The sequence below is a fragment of the Wyeomyia smithii genome, chromosome 2 (genome assembly GCF_029784165.1).
Source record: "Wyeomyia smithii strain HCP4-BCI-WySm-NY-G18 chromosome 2, ASM2978416v1, whole genome shotgun sequence".
Taxonomy (NCBI): domain Eukaryota; kingdom Metazoa; phylum Arthropoda; class Insecta; order Diptera; family Culicidae; genus Wyeomyia; species Wyeomyia smithii.
In genome coordinates this window covers 57,031,058-57,052,095 of record NC_073695.1, presented here as the reverse complement: position 1 = coordinate 57,052,095, position 21,038 = coordinate 57,031,058, and the positions used below count along the sequence as shown (strand labels likewise).

General features: G+C 39.9%; 1 protein-coding gene across 1 annotated transcript; it reads right to left on the bottom strand.

Moving 5' to 3' along the window:
• Window positions 1-9,269: 9,269 nt before the first annotated feature.
• On the bottom strand, window positions 9,270-20,386 carry LOC129723141 (nose resistant to fluoxetine protein 6-like). The gene is made up of 13 exons (XM_055677146.1): window positions 20,256-20,386; window positions 20,038-20,183; window positions 19,667-19,976; window positions 19,459-19,605; window positions 19,205-19,398; window positions 18,914-19,083; window positions 10,703-10,871; window positions 10,419-10,612; window positions 10,123-10,273; window positions 9,838-10,024; window positions 9,619-9,761; window positions 9,449-9,563; window positions 9,270-9,385 (listed from the first exon to the last, which is right to left on the bottom strand). Exons 1-13 carry the CDS (start codon window positions 20,335-20,337, stop codon window positions 9,309-9,311), a joined length of 2,085 nt encoding a protein of 694 aa, XP_055533121.1. The 5' UTR covers window positions 20,338-20,386; the 3' UTR covers window positions 9,270-9,308.
• Between the last annotated feature and the right edge of the window lie 652 nt (window positions 20,387-21,038).

The window sequence follows — 21,038 nt, the reverse complement described above, 5'->3', positions numbered from 1 at the left end:
CGGTTTTTTTCTAAAGCCCTTCTTGCTGGACTACTTTACGCGGATTTAAAAAAAAACGTGGTTTTTTTTTACGCGGATTTTTGAATTAACGCGGTTTTTTTACGCGGATTTTTGAATTAGCGCGGTTTTTTTACGCGGATTCTCGAATTAACGCGGTTTTTTTCACGAGGTACGTATCCCCCGCGTAAAAAAAACCTGACTGTATTAATGGTTCTCTCTCCAATTAGTAGATAAATTAATTTTGCTCTTTCAGAAAATCGAACAGAAGTAAGAGAAAAACTTTAATTAGATGCCAGCAAAATTTTCTAAATTTCAAAAGCTTGTTTACTTTTAAGTCATTTTTTATAAATTTCAAAGCAAATTATTAATTTATTGAGCAAGAAGATATTCAAAAACATTTAATAGCTTTACCTTGAGGACATCAAATTGGTTTAGTCACATGGAAGAAAACATCAGTTGACATATTCACATATTCGCCAGGTTAATGTACTTTACACAGCCACGAACTGTAAATGTGTAAACTGTTTGAATTTTGTGATTATTCTTGATCTAATGACTGTATTAAGGAAGTCGTATCCGGGGGTAAGAAAACTACCTTTTCATTTGAAAGGATAATCTGCCCGAGACATTGTCCAGAATAAGCAATGCCTGAAAAGTAAGTTCTTTCTCTTGCAGGTGTTACTTTAGTTTCTGAAGGAAAAACTCTTCAAACAAATTAGAAACTTTTTCTTCAGTAATCCAGGCCTTAGAGTTTGCCATCCAATGCGCAGGTGGTGAGTTGAAGCCATAATTCTTTATTGATAGGGGGCGAAGTACTCGTTTTTTTAAAGACCGGTTTGAGATTACTGTCGCCTAACGCGTTTCTGCAAAAAAGATGCGTTATTCTGTCTTTGGCTGCTTTGAATCCGCTAGCGCATTTTCCTACCAGGCAAGTTTTTCTGAAAATCCCTCGAATTTTTGCATGAATTGATATAATCTGGCGGGTGGTCCACTATAGATTGATTTAACCTGAATAGAGGATTTTCTAAAAAAATGAAAAGTGGCATTGGATATCGGTGAAGGGTATGCTAACCTATAGTGTGTCGCGATTTCCGATGATTCGTTCATCCTTCGATGCAATCGTTTTATATTTCGTAGATGCTGACAAGCCGTTATTAGTCCACTTACATGGGGTAAGCTTTTTCTGTTTCCTTCTTTTTGATTCTATCGATCGCTCTTTGTTGCGATCGATGGGCGTGACGATTTGTGGATGCTCCATATTGATGGGGACTCCTGGATGCCACCTGTTCGTATTGCTGGAAGGGCTTCTTGTTGCCACTGGTTCGTATTGCTGCCTTGTTGTCGAATTTATACCAGAGAAATTATATTTGCAACCCTTTGCTCTTCCTTTCTGATGTTCGTGTTTTTCAGTATCTATCTTTATTACTACATAGTCGACCCTTTTCCAATTGTGTCGCCCGCCAGATTAACCCAACTTATGCGAAAACTCGGGGGATTTTCAGAATCCCAATCCAATCTGCACCACAATCACGAAAAACATTTATAAATTCCGATTTATGTTAAGAGGTATTCAGTTAATTTGACGAGTGGTGCACTATAGCAAAGAGGTTCACTGTAGGCTAATTTACCCTACGGTCCCTGAAGATTAAATGGGTTTCAAAAATACCGATGTCGTAAGGGATTTAGTACAATCTCTGTTTTTTTTATAATTCGTGGGCCGCCATCTTGAACTACAAAATTATGTCGGACATCAAGTTTTCATGTCAAAAAATCAAACCACTTCCAAAAACATTAATATTCTATGGAATTTGCTAGTACCCATCTATTTTTTCTAAAACCGGAAGTTGCCATATTGGATTTCAAAATGCCGTCAAAAATCAATTCCCAGTGTCAAAATGTCACTTACTTTATCTATTTTAATGGTGACAGACCGATTATTGATCTAGTGCCGAATCCAGAATACGACGCCATATCACTCCGACTCGGGTTGCTATCATCCAGTCGCTTTTAACACCCATTACGGGGGCATCCTAACGAGTCCGGAGTCTACCCCGAAACCGACGGCCTCTATCGGGATTCCTGCAAAATATATTTTTCGCTAGTTGTTCGTCCGGCCCACTGAAGCCTGTCGTGTTTTATCCGCTTGACTATATCCGCCGATTTGTAAACTTGGTACACTTCATGGTTCTTGCGTCTGCGCCAAACGCCATTTTTCAGTTTACCGCCAAATATTAAACGCAAGATTCAACGCTCAAAAACACTCGCCGATCAACCTTTATGGCCATAGAGGGCCACCGGGAGTATCAGTGTTCGATAGAGTGCTAGTTTTGTACGGGCTTGTAGATTGCGGGACCTCTGTCGGTTAAACAGTCCGTAGGAGGCTCAGTTTCTCCTAAATAAATTCGTCGACAACTTTGAATAATTCTCCATCTACCACCATCACCACCGCAGCGCCAACATCTGTCGGGCTCTATCAGCACACATGTACTTCGTTTTGGCAGAATTTATGACAAACCCTATTCTCGAGGCTTCCCTCTTGAGAGGTTCGTCGAAGCCCTCTTACACCGCTCTACAGCTAATACCAGTGATGTCGATATAGTCCGCTAGTAGCACGTATGACCTCGTCATGACGATACCACTTCTCTGCACACATATCCTCCATATAGCACCTTCCATTGCGATGTTGAGCAATAAGTTTGACAGCCCGTCACCCTTTCGTCAAGATGTCAACCCCATTTTAAAAACACTGTATTTTCGTGGATGTAACGTGGATGACTTCTTTCGTACCTTTTCCTACTTTTCTAGGGAAAGCCGTGTTATTTTTATAAACCTTGTGAAAAGACTATGCAAAAAATAATCGCTGATCTGCTTTGAAAAAATAAATTGCATGCTCTACATACAAAGGCTGAAATGTCTGACACATAGGCTGAAATGTCTGACACAGATGGCGCTATAAAACAAAAATCTGGGGTTGCCAGATTATACCAACCTTTAAATTGATGACATGCTATCAACTCGTTCACAAGTTATCGCTTTCGAAGTGATGTTATTTCTGTTATTTTGGTTACCCTGGAAAAAAGTGAATTCGCTTTTTGATTATGTATTGTTTCGTGATGTGGAAAATACCTGCCTGCAAGCGGAGCAATGATTTAAAAGTGTTACAAAACATCTGATCCCGCTATGTTTACTCAAATTTGTCGCGAACGTATGTCTACCGAAGCAGAAAAAAATCATGAAATCATAATAAATGATCGCAGAATTGAGCGAGATTTTTAGGGTCATTAGGGTTTACACATGAAGAAGTTTACACATGAAGAAGTTGTGTGCGCGACGGGTGCCACGTTTCTTGACAGTTGATCAAAAACACCAGCGTGTCAAAGTTTCGACGGAGAATTTGACATTGATTACGAGCAAAAGAAAAACTAAAACTCGAAGCTTAGCTTCTGACTGTACATATCAATGGCTACTTCTCCGCGATAGGTCCGAGCCACTCAAAATGCAAATGAAATAATTGAAAAAACGAGTGGGACTGGTAATATATGCTCACTGTGCATCATACAATGCCCCGATTTTTTATAGAGCAATAACGGCGCCGGCCACGTCCTTGCAGTCTGGTGGAAATATCGTCGGTTTCGTGCAACAACGGCCCAACTAAATTGTTTTCCATTTTAAAATTTTGATATCAAATGATGCCAAATACGTTTTAGTTTTATTTCACAAAGACTTATTTCAAAATTCACAAAAAAAACCTGAGTTAAAAGCTGATGTGACTTTGGAATTCAAATCAAAAACATGCTTCAAAGATGGTAAAAAAGAGATTTTAACTTGCTCATAGTGTTATGAGTGGATGTGATAAAGGTAATTTTAAACGCTAATTCTTCAACCCATTTCTTTTAGAACGATAAATTTCGAGTTGTGCCAGTGCCGCATGAAACCTACAATAAGAAAGGAAAGTTGGAATGTAGTTTATGCTTTGTTAGAGACCGAGTATACCTCTGCATCCCTACAAACACCACGGAAGGGAGTTTTTGTTAGTGGGGTGGAACACTTTGATAAGTGATATGACCATGATTTAATTGGATTAATGTTACAATATAGATATGATTATGGACATATAATGTGAGATTAATAAAGATGAATTCTAGAATACAAAAATACACGAAATTTTCCTGTACTTACAGTGCGGTGTAAAATATGGCGTCGAATATTTTTTACTGGGTATGAGCTCGAATATCAACGCATAACAAAATCGAAACAATAATTTGTACTTATCTCACTGAATCCATTGAAATTGTTTCATTTTCGCCAATAATAGGAAGTAAAATGCTATGGTTATCGATGTCCGGAATAAAATCAATGTTGCGTTGGTTGAAATCACCGTATATGTGGAGTTTTACTTCAGGTAACAGCTTAGATGCAATATTTTCAACAACATGAACAAACTTTTCAAAGATTTCATTCCGCGCATTATTTGGAGGGAAATAGACAGAGACAAATACGTGTGTCTCTCCTGCTAGTTCTGCTTTCACCCAAACATGTTCGAACTCTTTAAACTGAATGGTGTCGATAAGCGCTGAATTAAAGTCTACTGACACCGCAATCAACACACCACCACCGGATTTCATTTCAGATAATTGATAGTTACGGTCATTTCTATAGACATTATATCGGCAACCGAAGACTTATTCGCTGCGAACACCCTCATCCCAGCTGGTTTCGGTTGCTAAAATAACAGAAAATGAACAGGATAGTACATTTTTTGAATTTCGTTAATTTTGTGAGCGCCTCGCATGCGGTTAAAATTTTGGCAATATACAGAGATCTCGGTAGTGGTGGGGTGTTCGAGTGTAGAAGCTAAAGAATGAGAGTCATTATTAACAGAAGTGTTTACCAGAGCAGAGCAGGTCGCGTCATTTCCTACATCTCTAGGTTGAACAAAATTATCACCAGCAACGGTCCTCTGATGAGTGAGTCAATTGCGTTGAAGACACGAGTGCCTAGATGAGCACGCAATGCATTGTGAAGTAGGAAGGTGTGCAGGATCGCTGATCATCTGGGGTTGAGAAAGTGAAAACTCGTCGTTCTCCGGGTATGGGTTAAGAGTTTCGCCTCTTTGAAATTGAATCGTAGGAATGAAGTTAGATTGAGGTCTGGAGAATCGGTCTTTCGCTGCTGCAAGAAGCACTCTGTCAGGTGGTAACAGTTGATTTGCATGGAAACGATTAGAGTTGGTGTGTTGTTGATTATTGTAGGAGTTGGTGACGTTATTCTGTTGCCTGTTGGCCATGTTATAGTTGAGGCTATTTTTATTATTCCAAAAACTGTTGTTGACGTGACGGTTGTGGTTGGGTTGCTTCGATTGGTACTTTGATGGTTATTAACGAGATTTCTGTTAAAGTTGAGGTTGAGGATTCTGGTTCTGATTGTTGTTCTTATTGTTGAAGTAGTTCTTATTGTTGCGGTTGTTGTTGGAATTGTTATTATTATTGTAGTAATTGCTGTTGTAGTTATTTCTATTGTTATTGACAGAGTTGTTGTTATTATCGTTGTTGTTGTTGTGAATGATATGGTTATGCCTAGGGTTGTTGTTTCTGTTGTAATTATTTCGCCTATAATGATTTCGTCTTCTGGCCCTCCGTTTTCTTGCTTTGTCGTATAGATTCAGCTATCGTATCGTATAGATTCAGCTGCATTACTGTCACAACTTAGCTTTTATACTCCCTCACAGCATCTTAGATCAAGTAAACTTTTTTCCGAAAAACAGCACAGTGCATTCTACATTGCGAAACCATTAGCATAACAATGTCAAAAGAACAAATTAAAAATTGTCTGAAATACACTAGAAATAAGGCTTAGCAACAACTTCAGTGAAACATTATACGCAGTTTACATTTGCTTGACGAAATAAATAAATGAAACGGAATACTAAGTAAGAGCATGAAAGATACCTTGACGGGTGGTAGGATGGAACGATGTTCTTTCAGTACCTCTTGGTGATGGCCACTGGAGAGGGGGAAGTGTTTGCATTGGACAACCTTGAGTGCACAGTCAATATTCAAACCCATGAAACGCCACTGGGTATAGTTTTATCACTATCAGCACCGTTTTGTCGAGCAGTATAAAAATATCAACTACCTAAATTCTACGGGGGCGCTTAAACGTGCTACTGATGTTTTACAAAAGTGACTACGGCAAATTTTATCGTCAATACGGATTGCTATTGGCCGACGATACATGATGATTCTAGTTCCCTCGTTATTTCCAGCCAACTGTCTTACCATTTCCAGCACTGTCGCAGCTACCAAGAATATATACCCCGTTAAAACTACTAGATAGACGGACGCTCAGCGCGACCTCCTGATATTTAAAACCTGGTACATGAACGGGACTTTGCCGCTCCTTTTTTACCACAATCAGACTCTAGCATCTGTAAAAAATGGAAGGTGAATTTGCTGAAAGTTTGAAAGACTGGCAAGGAAAGTAGAAAAAATTCGATAGCTGTATCGGCTGCGGTCGAAAGATGAACACTTAGAAAAAAATTGAGGACTCAATTATACGCTAATTGCGTATAATTTATCATCAGCAAGCAAAAAATATCAACTACTCCAATTAAATGATTTTCATTCGCTGAAAAGAGCCATTGGTGTTTCATATCAGTGACGCCGGCAAGTTTGTTAAATGTATTGTCATTTCAGGTTATCATTTGCCTTCAACCCGATATGATTCTAATTCTCCTGTTATTCCTTCACACGCACTACAAGTAAGTAAACAACATATATTACAACGCACGTACAACTATAAGTAAAAGGCCAATCAGCTGAAAGCAAACGCAACATATCCGTTCAGAAGGTTCAGAATCACCAACATGTTCAGTAGGCTACGCTATGGAAATTAGTGATTGGTGATTAGTGATCCAGTATCGCAAATGTCTAAAATTTGTTTTGCAGAGGTATTATTCGCCAGTATCAAAAATCCAGAATAATTTGGAGCTGTCATGAAATTTTGGCTAAAAACGAATATACCTCAAAAATTTTATTCAAGTGTTACATCCAATTGAATGAAAAAATGGTTTAACATAAAAGAAATTACATCCAGTTTATGAGCTATAATCTTTCTAGGGCAACTGTTCTGAGCTTTTGGGCAGCATTATTTTCGCATTTGTCGACCAGTGTTATATGCATGAAGAAATGGCACTAGTCTATATTATGACCATCACCGTAATTACAAACATCTTACATTGAAATAAAAATCTTATGAGTTCATTCTACGGGGACCATCTTCATTCAGCATTCAAACTTTCAATTCATAACTCTTTTGTTCGGCAATGTGACCGGCAAAACAACGAATGGGCGCTAGATGGACGAGCGGAAAGCATCCCGCGTAGAGTACTTTCTGTATACACGAGAAGATGATATATCACAGACATGTAGACCGAACACAACTTTTCTACTCATCAGATGTCTTAGAAAAATGATAGCAGGAAATACGATTGTTTTTTAAATCCTTAGTGTTCGAGAAGTGTTTTTTTTTTATTTTCTTGACGGTAGTCATTGATTCAGGTCTGTACGTCTCTATGACATAGCGATTACCAACCTCTCCTATGAGCCATTGACCATGCATAGAACTTCAACGCTTTACTGCGGTCAAGATTATACAGCGGACTGGGCAGAGCGAGTAAGAGTAACTTGAGCAGCGAATGATGAACCCGTTATTATGTCAAAAGTGCATTAATAACCCAAAATGTTCTTCTGGTTTCGCAAGTTGTAATGTAAAATGTGAGGTTGGTCGACTCTATTCAAATCAACAGCGGTGAGAAACATGAATAATTATGCCGGTGCTGGAATTATGTTATTCGTTTGGCTGTCGGTTTAATTATATGGGCGCTTCGTTAGTACTGATGGCGAATAGGCTTTATTGCGTTTGTAAATTTGGTAAGGTCAATCGTATGCTCTATCGATTCATACGCAAAGGCATTACACTATGGGTATTCATGTAGAGATCGTAAACAAATACCCAGCCGTAAAAATACTCACCTCCATTGACGAGTAATGGAAGATACACAGTTTACGGCTGGGTATTCGTATACGAGCTCGATGTGAAGACCCCTACTAACAAAGCTAGCTACATATCAGTAAAGCTTAAGCATGAGCATCATATCTCCAATCAACTACGAAGCACGAACAACAACACATCGCCCAAATGACTGTACAATTATGTTAAATGTGTTGACAACGCGCAAGGACGCCGTTGTTTTGAAGCACTGTTTTGAACTTTAAACATCTGTTTGATCATCACTTGAATAGATTTACTGAAACCAGAGTAGGCAGTGTGACATTGCACTCGTATCCAAGTGAGTTTCAAAACTTGCTTGCACATTTATTTTCGGTTTGCACGTAAACCCTACTAACAGTGCATTACACTTGAGTAAGATTTGAGTTTGAATCCTGCATAACAACAATTGCATAAAAATCGAATTGCGATGAAATTCGCACCGCGTCTGCTGCAACATTTTGTTGCATTGTCCTTTGGAAGCATAAATTCGATCTAAAAACAAAACTCATCGCGTCACATCAGCGCCTGCATCGTTGGATACATCGTGCACTGCATGCATTGCACGCATTTAAACTCAATCGATCAGAGTGTGCGGTGCAAAAAAACTCGAACTATCGAGAGGAAGCAGATTCAAGTTGGATTCAAATCTAGAAAAGTGTTACTCAGTTCAACTTTGCACGAGTTTATGCCATCACTGGCTGAAACTTGTTATCCCCGCTGAGTGAGGGGAGAAGAAAGACAGATCAATCGTTCCGCTGCCTACTGCGTTGTACAATCCCGGAAGCAGAACGCACCGATTACCGGTAAGAAACGATAGACTGTTCTCCTCGTAACGAAAGTCGCACAACACATGGTGCCATCGGTGCCACATTATGCCATGCTGGTGCCGTGCGCAAGAGTATGATTTCTCAACATTCATTATAGAATCGAAGTTAGTATATAAATTTGCTATGAAATAGTCCCAGCAATTGAACAAAAGGCTCCTCGTATGCGCTGATGACAATCTTTTTGCTTTCTAATCGCCCTAACGCCCCAGAAAAATGCCTAACTTAAAAACATCCCCCCACATACAAAAATCCTGTACACGGCAACGATGTTACTATTTAGTGGACAGTGATAATGAACAACATTATGTCATTCAATCATTTTTAAAAATGAGATTCTATTACAGCAACCAACATTAACCTTGAAATAAAAATTCGTGAATTTTAAATTTATGCTGATTGAAGTGCTGCGCACACTACGCCGGCTGATTGTTAGGCTGATTGATGGCTCTCGGTACCATATTTCGTTCCATTCTTTGTGAGCTCCATATTGTCTTCACGATATGTTTCTGGAACGATCAAATTGCTGATAATACAAACTTACACATAATGGTAATTCGTGAAAAACAAACCTGACTTCTTTTTGAACAGATGCTTCTGCAGGTTGGAAAGAGGAATTTCGATTCCCAAGCACATAATGAGACCCAAAATGTAGGACAAGACGAGCGTTGACGATGTCGACACCAGCTGTAAAATAATTGACAGTCATAAATAACGCAACGCATTTACGGTAATTTCTTACTATTCTAACATCGCTGACATAAATCGGTTCTCGAATGTTTCCCAGCGTTGCCCGAATAACGAACAAATGGCACAAGTAAACCGCATAGGTGACCTTCCCCAGTGGTCTGAATATCGGATTATTCAGCAGACGCTTGAAGAACCCTGCAATTGTGTGACCATGAAAAATCGTTGATAAATACGAACCATTTTTAACATCTTCCGATGGCTAAAAACGTACAACCTACTCCGAACGCAAGTCCAAAGTACAAAACCGCGAATATAACGCCCCACAGGTTTTTCGAGATGGCGGCGTAAATCGCTATCCAAACAGCGGGTTTCTCAAAATCGTATGCATAAAAAATATACGCGGAAAGCAATAGCACAATAGCCACCGGCAGGGCCAGATACCACATCAACAGAAAGAGCTGCGAATATAACCGGTATTAACCCCAATTGACCGGGATGGATCAGTGACAAACAGTGAGAATGATGCGGGCGTGACCGCAGTTTAATACACACTTACTTTATGTTTCCGAATATCGAAATCTCCATGCTTCAGTTTATGATATGCCAAACCGGCAATCAATCCCGCCAAATAGCTGCCATAATTCGTGTGCGTCGGAATGTACATCTTTCGATAGCTGTCATCGTACCATAGGACATACTTTAGCGCTCTGAAGGGAACAATAACACAGGGTTATTACATTCGGCTAGCATAATATACTAGCATCAATACGGAAGAAAAAAATCCATTAGGATTAACGAAAAGCTTAAATAAGCGAAAGCGATAAAATAGAGCAATGAAAAATGAAATTTTACTCCGGTTTGATCATGACCACCCCCTCAAAGTGGTTGAAGTACGTCACGAGGGCCGGAGAGATGAAGGCGAGACAGACAGCGAGGGCCATTGTCGCCTTGAGCAGTTTGGGAAATCGCCGCACAAACGCCAACAGCATCAATCCTAGGATAAACAGCTGGAAGTCGGTAGCCAAGTACCAGCCCTGCTGCAGACACTACAAAAGAAAGATGCCAAACAAAAGCAACATCATTCATAAATTTGTTTCTCTTTCTTATGTTGTGATATCGTAGGTGAAAAAGTTTACCGGTTCATCAACGGTGAAATAGTTGTTAACAAAGAGTAAATTGGCCCACCAATTATTCCGGCAGAAGGTTCTCTCCGTTTCCGCGACTCGCTTCCAGATTGGGCCGTCTTGTAGCTTGAACAGCCAGGTGGCATCGCAGAGCACCATGAAGGCGCACAGGGGAGCTAACCTTTGATGGAAAATATTTGATCGAGTAAAATTACGAGAAAATTATTATAATAACTAGCACTATTAGATCAAAAGAAAAATGACCTATTTCATAAACAATGTGGAAAATTTTTGGTATATTCCTAGGATTGAAACATGACTTTAAACAGTTTCATGCGTTCTCTTCTATTTATAACTTTCTAGTGTTTCTCTTACTGATCTACTTTTATGATATGCATTAAAAAATATAATTTCACTGATTTACCAAATCACTTTCAAGATGAGACTTACACTGTAAACTAAATATCAAAGCTAACTTTCCCATCACATAAGATGCTACAAAATAACCTAGAAACGTGTTATCGGCTTGTTCAATAGGGCACCCTGACTAGTTTCTTGACGCTTTTACATTAAAATAAAACTTATTAAAATTAAAATAACGGAACAAGTAATAATTTGGCCGAGGAATATGTATGTTTTAATGACTCAAGCAGTATGAGACTGAGTATTGTCATGCAGTAGAATCACTTTTTCGTACCTCTGCTCGTATTATGGCCGTTTTTCGCGTAGTGCTCTCGGGCTTAATCGCATCAATTGAAGTCGATACCATTCACCAGTGATGGTTCCGTTTGTTATCAACAGCTTATAATAAATAACACCCCATTGGTTCCACCCAAAACACAGGATAACCTTCGTAGCGTGTATATTAGACTGGGACTCGGATATATGGGAAAAAAATCGATGGTGTTTATTTCGCTCCCATGCACTATATGTGTTCCTTACTGGTCCTTCAAAAACTGTGTAAATTTTCAGATCGATCGGTGGAACTATATTTTTGCGCCCGATTTTTAAAGTTTCCATACGATTTTATATGGGAAAACCCACTTTTTCAAAACTTATCCTCTAAAGAAGTCCAGCTGGCTCCTAAAAACATATCAATACATGATGTTTATAGGAAATTTTCCTGGGAAAAATTCTTCTGAAGACTGTAAGGCGCTAAGATGCTTGTAGAAACAGCTATTCACCTCAAACTGATTGAATGTCTGGCGGACGGCTCACCATTGAAATTTTCCAGTAACACTTCTACAGCATGGTGCTATTGCAAACTTGCTTAGGTATGAGAAATAATTTCGCGTGGAATTAATTTTCAAAGTGTGATTTTTGCTCATAGTATCTTCGAGGAAGCCTCCAAGATAAATTTGAGCGATATCATTTCTCATCACATGGTTGAACTTGCAACAGCCGCATGCTACAGCAATATTGCTAGTAAAATTCAATGGTGAGCCGTTCGTCAGATATTCAATCAGTCTGATGTGAATATCTTTTTTCACAAGCAGGGTAGCGCCTTATGGTCTGCAGAAGAGTTTTTCCCAGGAAAATTTCCTATAAATATCATGTATTTATATATTTTTAGGAGCCAACTGGACATCTCTATAGAAAAAGTTTTGAAAAAGTGGGTTTTCCCATACAAAATCGTATGGAAGCTTTGAAAATCGGGCGCAAATCGGGCGTTTCACCGATCGATCTGAAAAGTTACACAGTTATTATAGGACCCATAAGGAACACGAAAAGTGCATGGGAGCGAAAAAATAACACCATCGCTTTTTTCTCATATAACCGTGTCCCAGTCTAGTGTACACCGGTCATCAAAGAGCAGGGGTCGGATTAACCTTCTATGCAGAAATAGTAACCCGGAGAGCAACAAGTAAACTCCTGGTGTTGGGAGCGGTCACCGGTCATCAACTGGCGGATCTAGGATCAACCTTCATTGCTATGAGCCTCTTCTGGAGATTGGTGAGTCTACACCTCCCCTTAAGTGGATAGATATAAGCGGATATAGATGTAAGAATATAACGATTAATCAAATTGAAACGTTAGTATCCCTTGATAGGGAAAACCATAGTTCGATTTGTCTGTCCGAACCCAGAAAGGGGTTAACAATCCTCGCTGTTCGAGCATTGGCTCAGAATCCTAGCATACGTGGCCTTTGAGCATGCTCTAATGTTAGGTTCCGTTCAGCTATGCTAGCCACAGCAGATCGTGCATTAATGTTGTCGGAGTAGTCTGGGTAGTTACAAATGGACGGTAAACTCATTGAGCTCGGAAATCCCCAGAAAGTGAGCTAGACACCGGGACCAAACGGAACCTGGCCATAAAGGTAGTCCCTGGGTTGTTCAAGGCGGTCATGCAGGCATTTCTGCCCTTCTTCTGTAGACGACTGTCTCTTCCCGGATAAGTAGAAGCGATAGAGACTTGTATTACTTCCGAAAGCGGGGAAATGACCAGCACCAGCACTCATCGGCATATAGACCAATCTGTCTGCTAGACACAATAGGTAAGGTGCTTGAGAGGGTAATCCTCAAGTGACTTATAAGATTCACCGAGAGAGAAACCGGTCTATCAAGCAACCAGTTTGGCTTCCGTAAAGGTAGGTCCACGGTGAATGCTATTCTCTCCGTCACCAAGACAGCCGAGGTAGCACTCCAGCGTAAAAGGAGGGGCTTTTCTATTGCACAATTGTCAGGCCCAAGCGCTTCGGAGTCTTAGAATGCTGGTGCCACTATACAAGATTCTGGAAAATTACCTCCAGAATCGAGTGCTAGTCTACAACACACATGAGGGTCAGAAATGCGTCCCGATTACCGTAGGGGTACCGCAAGGTTCCATCTCGGGTCCAGTACTGTGGAATGCCATGTACGACGGTGTGCTGAAGCTTTCTCTCCCACTGGGAGCGGTGGTTGTGGGCTTTGCAGATGACATAACTCTAGAAGTTTACGACGAGTCAGTCAGCGAGGTCGAGTTGAAAGCCGCGCTATCCATACGCGCAGTCGAGGACTGGATGCACTGAAGGAAACTGGAATTAGCGCATCATAAGACAGAGGTCATCGTAGTGAACAACCGTAAATCGGGACAGAGGGCATCGATTGGTACCGGTGGATGCACTTTTGCCTCAAAGCGATCTTCGAATCTCTTGGGGGGTGATGATCGACGACAAGCACACGTTTGGGAGCTACGTCAACTATGCCCGCAAGAAAGCTTCCACGACTATTAGCGGCATGATGTCAAATAGCTCGGCGGTATTTAGCATCCGGCGGAAGCTGCTCGCTAGCGTGGCAACGTCCATACTCGCGAAGTCACGAAGTCATGCCATACACACGCGGAGTCACCCATGTGCTCACAGTGTGCGGGCGCGGAGGAAACCGTTATGCATGCACCAGTCGATGGAACACCCATAGGAATGCTAGTGAAGACTAGCTAGCTCTGCCTTTACGAAGTCAACCAAGTGTTAAAAGTAAGGGGGTACACTAAGCACACTCGCATTTTTCCCTGAAGCAATACCTAACGGCAGTCCGAGCGAGATTCGGGTTCTAGAAAAGGTAGAGAAATGTAGTAAGAACGAGGAGGGAAACGTAATGATAAGTGAGCGCGAGGTGGTTGATGAGTGGAAGCAGTTTTACAATTAGTACCTCAATAATGAATCAACAGAAGAAGGTAGAATGAAATTTAACCTTGGAGTGCCTACAAACGAGAACAGTGTCCCAGTTCCTAATATCCTGAAGATCAAACGGATAGTTTGGACACTAAAGAACAATCGAACCAGGTATCAGGTGAATACAAATTACCAGCAGAACTCATCTATATTGATCAACGCTGTTTACAAAAAAAATTTTGCTCCGCCATCTTTCTCCGCTAGCAGAAGGAGTCGAAGGAAAGTACCAAGCGGGTTTTACGCAAGCACACGCTACTACGGTCTTCGGCACTCTTCAGCCGGGAGTATAACGTGCCCACACATCACAGTACAGTAGATACAGTCGATCGAAACCAGCTATGGCAAATAATGCACGACTACGGTTTTCCGTATAAACTGACACGACTTGCCAATGGGCATCCACAAATTACGTAAGGGTTTAGGGGGAGAGGGGGGTATTCAAATTTCTTACGAATGCTTACGAAGGGGGAGAGGGGGATTCGAAATAATCTTACGTAAGATTGAAAAATTAAAAAAAAACTGAAAAAAAAGTTTACAAAACTAAAAAAAAAATTAGTTGAATTATTTATCCCTGCGTTCTTAACAGTTGAACCTTGGGAAAGCAGTGAATTCGCCGTCGCTGGGTGATTGCGTGCGTACTTTTGTTTACTTTAACATAGTATTAACTTGCTTTGTTTTATCCTCTACGAATATGCTATGTGTAAAAAAAATGTTGTACCTTCGAAATTTTTTTTTTACCTAAAAAGACAATCTTACGTAAGATTCGTGGGGGGAGAGGGGTAATGCAAAATCCTACTAAGCCTTATTATGGGGGGAGGGGGAGTCGAAAATTTCGAAAAAAGTCCTTACATAAATCATGGATGACGCCAAAGCTACTTTGGATCGGGTGATGTTTTATGTGTGCGTATCGAAGGCAATCATGAATCCGTTCGAAGCGCGCAGAGCGTTGTGGACAAGGAGATGGACTACCCTGCGCGTTTTTCATCGTTGCTCTTGACCAAAGGTCAACTCATAGGCTTCGCTGACCTCGACGTCGGCGTAGGTAATCTACGCCAGTATAAAAGTGGAGGCTCAAAGAGTTGGACTAGAAATTAAGGTGAAACGGGACGTGGTCGCGTACAGCTCGAATTTTGCAATCTAATTTTTTCTTGATTTATGAAGACTACGTACATGAAACTTTGATCAATTGTTTTCACAACGGTTGCATGCCTGAAGTAGCAATTTGAGTGCTGTTTATTCAGTGGAAGCCGAATTTTTTACGATCAAAATACAGAAGTAAAAAGAACTCTTACCTCAAAATTGTATAGGAAAAGGCCACAATCCCGTTTCACCCTAATGCATCGAAAACCAAGAATAGGAAAGAGAGAGGCTCGAGAAGATCTACGATCTCTGGTAACCACCGACAAAAACACAAGTAAGAAGATCCAACGACATATTGAAGCTGGAAATCGGGTCTACTTTGGTCTTCGCGGGAGGCTTCGATTCAAGAGCATGCGGTTCCGCACAACACGGAACCCTAATTAGACCTGTAGTTCTTCATGAAAATGATTCCGTGACGCTGCTCACGGAAGACATACGCGCACTGGCCTTATTTGAACGGAAATTGTTGCGGACAATATTTGGTGCACCACGGCTTTGGGCTGTTGAAGTAAACAGTTGCGTACCCAACTTTATCTCTGTTTTCAGTGCTAGGAAATAATATGACTGATTGTGATAAACTGCAAATACTGGTATTTCAAACTTAGTAGTGTGTCAATGCTGTAAAATGAAGTTATACACTTATTTCAGATTTAATAGGACAGTAAAAGGTTAAAAACAGAAATTGTGGTCGCTGGTAGCATGTAATAAAAAAGGTCAGTGTTTACCTTGAATGTTAAAGTAAACTCTCATATTAACTTATTCTTATGAATTTGGGCAATATACTCTGATTCAGATTCTGTGTATCTGAATTTAGGTAACTGGTTTATTAATTGCCCCTTCATGATAAACTACTGTGCCAAATAATGCTTAAGGGGTTATATACCTTTTTGGTCGAGAAAAATGAGGGGAAGTTTGAATCTATTTTTAAGTGCATAGCACCATTTTCATTGCATCAAAGGGGTATTTTTCTGAATGTACAGTTTATCAACAACAACAAAATACGTTTGATTTTGAGATATACCAATTATTACTGGAGTAATGGCCGTTTCCCCGAAACGCTATTTTTTTGCAGAGGCTTGCGGTGATCCTGATACAGACTCAGCGGGTCAAACCGAAATCAAAAAACTCATATTATTTCATTAGTTTAGAAGTGTGCCGGGTCCTTGAACGATCGCTTTTATGAGTATTTTGTTTTCAGTGCAAATGGGAACGTTTTTCCCAAAAAATGCACGTTTTGAGCGCTAAAAATTGCATTAAAAATTTTTTTGCTGCAAAATGTAACTGTATGTTCCAAAAAGCGATCGTTCAAGGACCGGCGAATTCAATAACAAAAATTTTAAAAACAAGATGAAGGAAATCGGTTCAGTAGTCAGGATCACGGCAATCAGGATCACGGCAAAGTCATTTTTCGGAAAACACTATTCCGAGATAATCGCGTGTAAAGTTTCAAGTTTAGCTTATGCGGCCGTGGCGAGGCGCGCTGCAAATCGCTCTAACTTTCTTCCTATTGCTCAGATCTTTATGAAAATTTGTGAAAATGTTCTCAAGATGTTGTATTTGAAGATAATACAATAATTTTTTTTCGGTTTTTTGAAAACTAAGGGCATCTTCAGCGGTGGTCTATTTTTGAAACAACTTTATACTAGATTTACACCAGCGACACCTGAATAGAGCCAGCTAATATAGACCAACTTTTCGTTCTCCGCACCGGTGTTGTATATCTTGTTGTTTTAAACCGCTGACATCTGTCACACTGTCAACAATTCAATACCCCATGCTATCAGTTAATGAAACTTGTTATATTAAAAAACACTCAATATTTAACAAACGGAAATTCGATAATTTTTTACGCACATTAAACGATTACTTTGGCAAGACACTTTATATCCACAAGACTTCATGGATTTGACGGTTTGACCCGAGCGTCAGTGACATTTCTCAGCATGGATTGGTATGATCGAACGCTACAAGTAGGGTTACGGAGGATAGCGAAAAATATTTGATCGCGTAGGTGTTCATCTTCCGTTTTCGTCTCATCAATCTTTCAATATCTTGCAGTTCCTAAACCTTGGTTTGGGTTTTGAGGATATTGGGTGGCATTGCGCAGCTTGATTCGAACAATTTTCGCTATTTTCGAGTAGGTCACATACTGCCAGTTATGCTTCAAGCTTAAAAGGAGCAGTCATTGTCATTTGTCCTGCGGCTCATCTAACCCGCAAAGTCAAAAAATAAGAAAAACGAAACATAACGCCCCCCAGCGATCATTTGGTTTTGTTCGAGTTGCTCGAAACAAAATGTTCAATGTCACCCCAGCATTTCGAACGTTTTCAGTTCAGTGTCTTCGAGGAACATTTTTCTGGCCTCTTAAGTTCTCCTCTAGTCCCAATACAATTAAGGCGAATAGCAAACATATTTGTCATCCTGGTGGTTGCAAACCAAGTAGTTGAGCCTACGGTTATGGTCTTCCAGAATTCCCCCTTTTGCTGGTCGGTTTCCTTGAAGCCAAAAACGACAAACCTGTTCATTTTCTTCTTCAGAAAAGCCACAAAAATGAATTGTGAATTGTCATAAAAAATCTTTGTTTTGTTTATCCCCAACACTCGCAAAACGCTTATATGAAAATAGCTAGAAATGAGGTATTCAATTAAAATATGACATTTTACCCACCTATTGGTAGCGTACAAAGGGTTTTAGAACGATCTATTTCTTGTTCCAAAAAGTGACAAAAATAGACCAAAACGTATACCAGTTTCAAATTTTTTCAATTTAGATCTGGTATAAAACAAAATTTACACCACCGGTGCAGCAGTGAATTTGAGTTTGTTCCAAAAAAATAGAACAAAACAAATTGGTGAAGAAAATGTTCAACTGCTCCAATTTCTGTTAGAGGCACTAGAAAGCACCATTTATCAGAAATCGCTCTAAACATGGCCATTTGTTTCAGATTTTTAAAGCATTTCAACGGCATAAGAACATAATACAGTTTTTTTGTGCTATAATAAAGCTGATGAAAACTGACAGATATTTTCATTAAACCATTGTGAAAGTAAGCTAAGCATATTGACTATATTGATTACAAGCAGTGAATTTACATATTGAATGATGTCGAGGCAGAAAGGGAAAAAGCCGTAAGCGTTTTTACTTGAAAAGGATTGACATTTAATTAGTCGTATATCAAACCACATGTCTAAATGAAAGAAACGTCTTGTTCGTTACGGATAAAACCCCGGATTGAATTTACTTATTTCCTCCGATTGATTGTATGTGTAATAACCCGAATTCCGCTCACCATAAATGTGCGGCGATTGTGGATAAGAAGTTATTCGCAAACTACAGAACGGTATTACCACCATATCTCCAATCAACTCACTAGATGTGCAATTTAATTGTCATATTAAATTAATAGCTTATTTCTATGGCCCCATTCAACATACCTCAAGTACCGGTACAGAATGCTAGCGAAAAAGTCCTTCACCGTAAACGACTTATTTTTCTCACAGTAATCCACAAATTGCACCGCCAGCAGGAATCCACTAATTGTAAAATAGGTCTGAATAACCGTTACACCATTGAAAATTAGCATCGTCACCAGCCGGCGGTAGTTCTACGTGTTGTTGGCAGCAGCACGTTTTCCGCCATGCACAAGGAGTACCGGGAAAATGCAATTTACGGAAATTACGGCACACGTCATACCCCCTACGGTTAAAAATACTGCGGATACTTACAAACTCAACGTATTCCGGGTTGACTAGCGGAAAAATACAGTTAAACACCATGCAATGACCGGCGATCACCAGGTACATGACGAGAAAGCGTGCCCCCTGGAGAAAACGAAAATCTTTGCTCGGCGTCGTACGACGTTTCGCCACCAAAAGTTGCCAATTGCGTGGCAGGGAAAAGGCTACCATCATCTGTGATACTTGTGTTAGAAATGAACACTATTGATAAATTTTGACAGTTTTAAAGTAACTTTACATACATCCACGTCGGACAGGTGCTCGATAGTATTCACTACTCTTGAGATCAAAGGAAAATTTCCTTCTTCTTCTGTAATCATAAAACGAAGACAATAGAACAACTAGAAATAATGAACCTAAAACTACGAGAAAAATCACATCCAAATAATCTGAAAAAAAAGAAAAATAATTCTTCTTATTCTCCTCGAAGTAAATGGTTTACTGGAATACCGATAGGATCATAATCCCGATGAGTAACGCAATACTCCACCTTGGAGTGTCCCATGATCGAGTACTGGCGCTTGAGCTCAAAGTTGACACACTGATTCGCAAGTTTCTTATACTTAATCCGCCAGTCCAGTGCCTGGCGGAACGTATTCGCATCGAATGTTATTTCACTGGTTTCATTAAAATCAGCCAAAAAATATTTCATCTGGGTCTGGTGATCGAACCGCTCCATCAATTTTTTGCACCAATTCATGCAGATTCCCCGCTGGAGACGGTCATGCCGGAAGCTTCGTTTGGTGTCGTTGGAAAATTTCTATACGATTGAATTTTGAATTTATTTGGCGTGTCAGAGCGTCAGTCCAAGTATAACCTACCTCAATCAAAGGCCAGATTATGGCCGTGGCGTTCGGTTTGATGGTAGTGTCCACTAAACAGTACACTGCCGTGGTGTCAAATTCCAGCAAACAACGATCAAAATCGTCGTACTTGTATAGCTTCGGGAGTTTATAATATTCCGTCACTATGAAAAAAAATTTGGCATAAATTTCGAAGTAAGGAGATAAATTTCTAGAAATATTTGCAATTAACTTACTGTTGAAAGTTGCTGTTAGTGCGGTCACATAACAATCGAGAAAAACCATTGCAACAATTATTATGCAGCTTTTGTGCGCCATCTTCACACACCGTGATTTTCGATACAAAGTTCAACAACTACTGACAAACATAACGCTTCTAATGTTTCGCACAAGTCTCTGATTTTTCCAGCAAAAACTCATAACAACCCAGAACAACATAAACAGCCTGTAATGCTTAGGGTAACATCGTCGATTGCAACTGCTGGTGCCAACCTGCCAGAAGTTGTCACAATTTCTACCCTCTTTCCCGGTCCCCCATTGTCAGCTGCGATAAGTAGAGGTTTAGCAGCTAGCAATTAAAGTGCGCACAGATTTCTAAATTTTACACCCACTACAAGCTCGCTAGGCATTGGTTTTGTGCACAGTTTTCCACAGTCGAGAAAAGCTAAAGTCACAATACAATTGTTTCTCGTTTTTCCTGTTGGCCATTGCTACGAAGGTAGACGGAAGCAAATAATTAGATTCACCTTCGGAAATAATTATAAATTAAAAAACCATATCGATTACAGGGAAATAGTGTGGGAATTTCCATAAACGGGAGCACATTTTTTTAATATTGCGTGCAAATAGTACACACAATTCAAATGACGGAGGCAGCGATCACTAAAGAGGTTCTCTCTTGTTTTCTAAAAGTGCCAAGTTTTTTAGTATACAAATATAATAACAAACAAAAATGAAAGATATAATAATATATTTACCTATCTATTTGTTAACCACGAAACCGAGCACTCTAGTCTGCC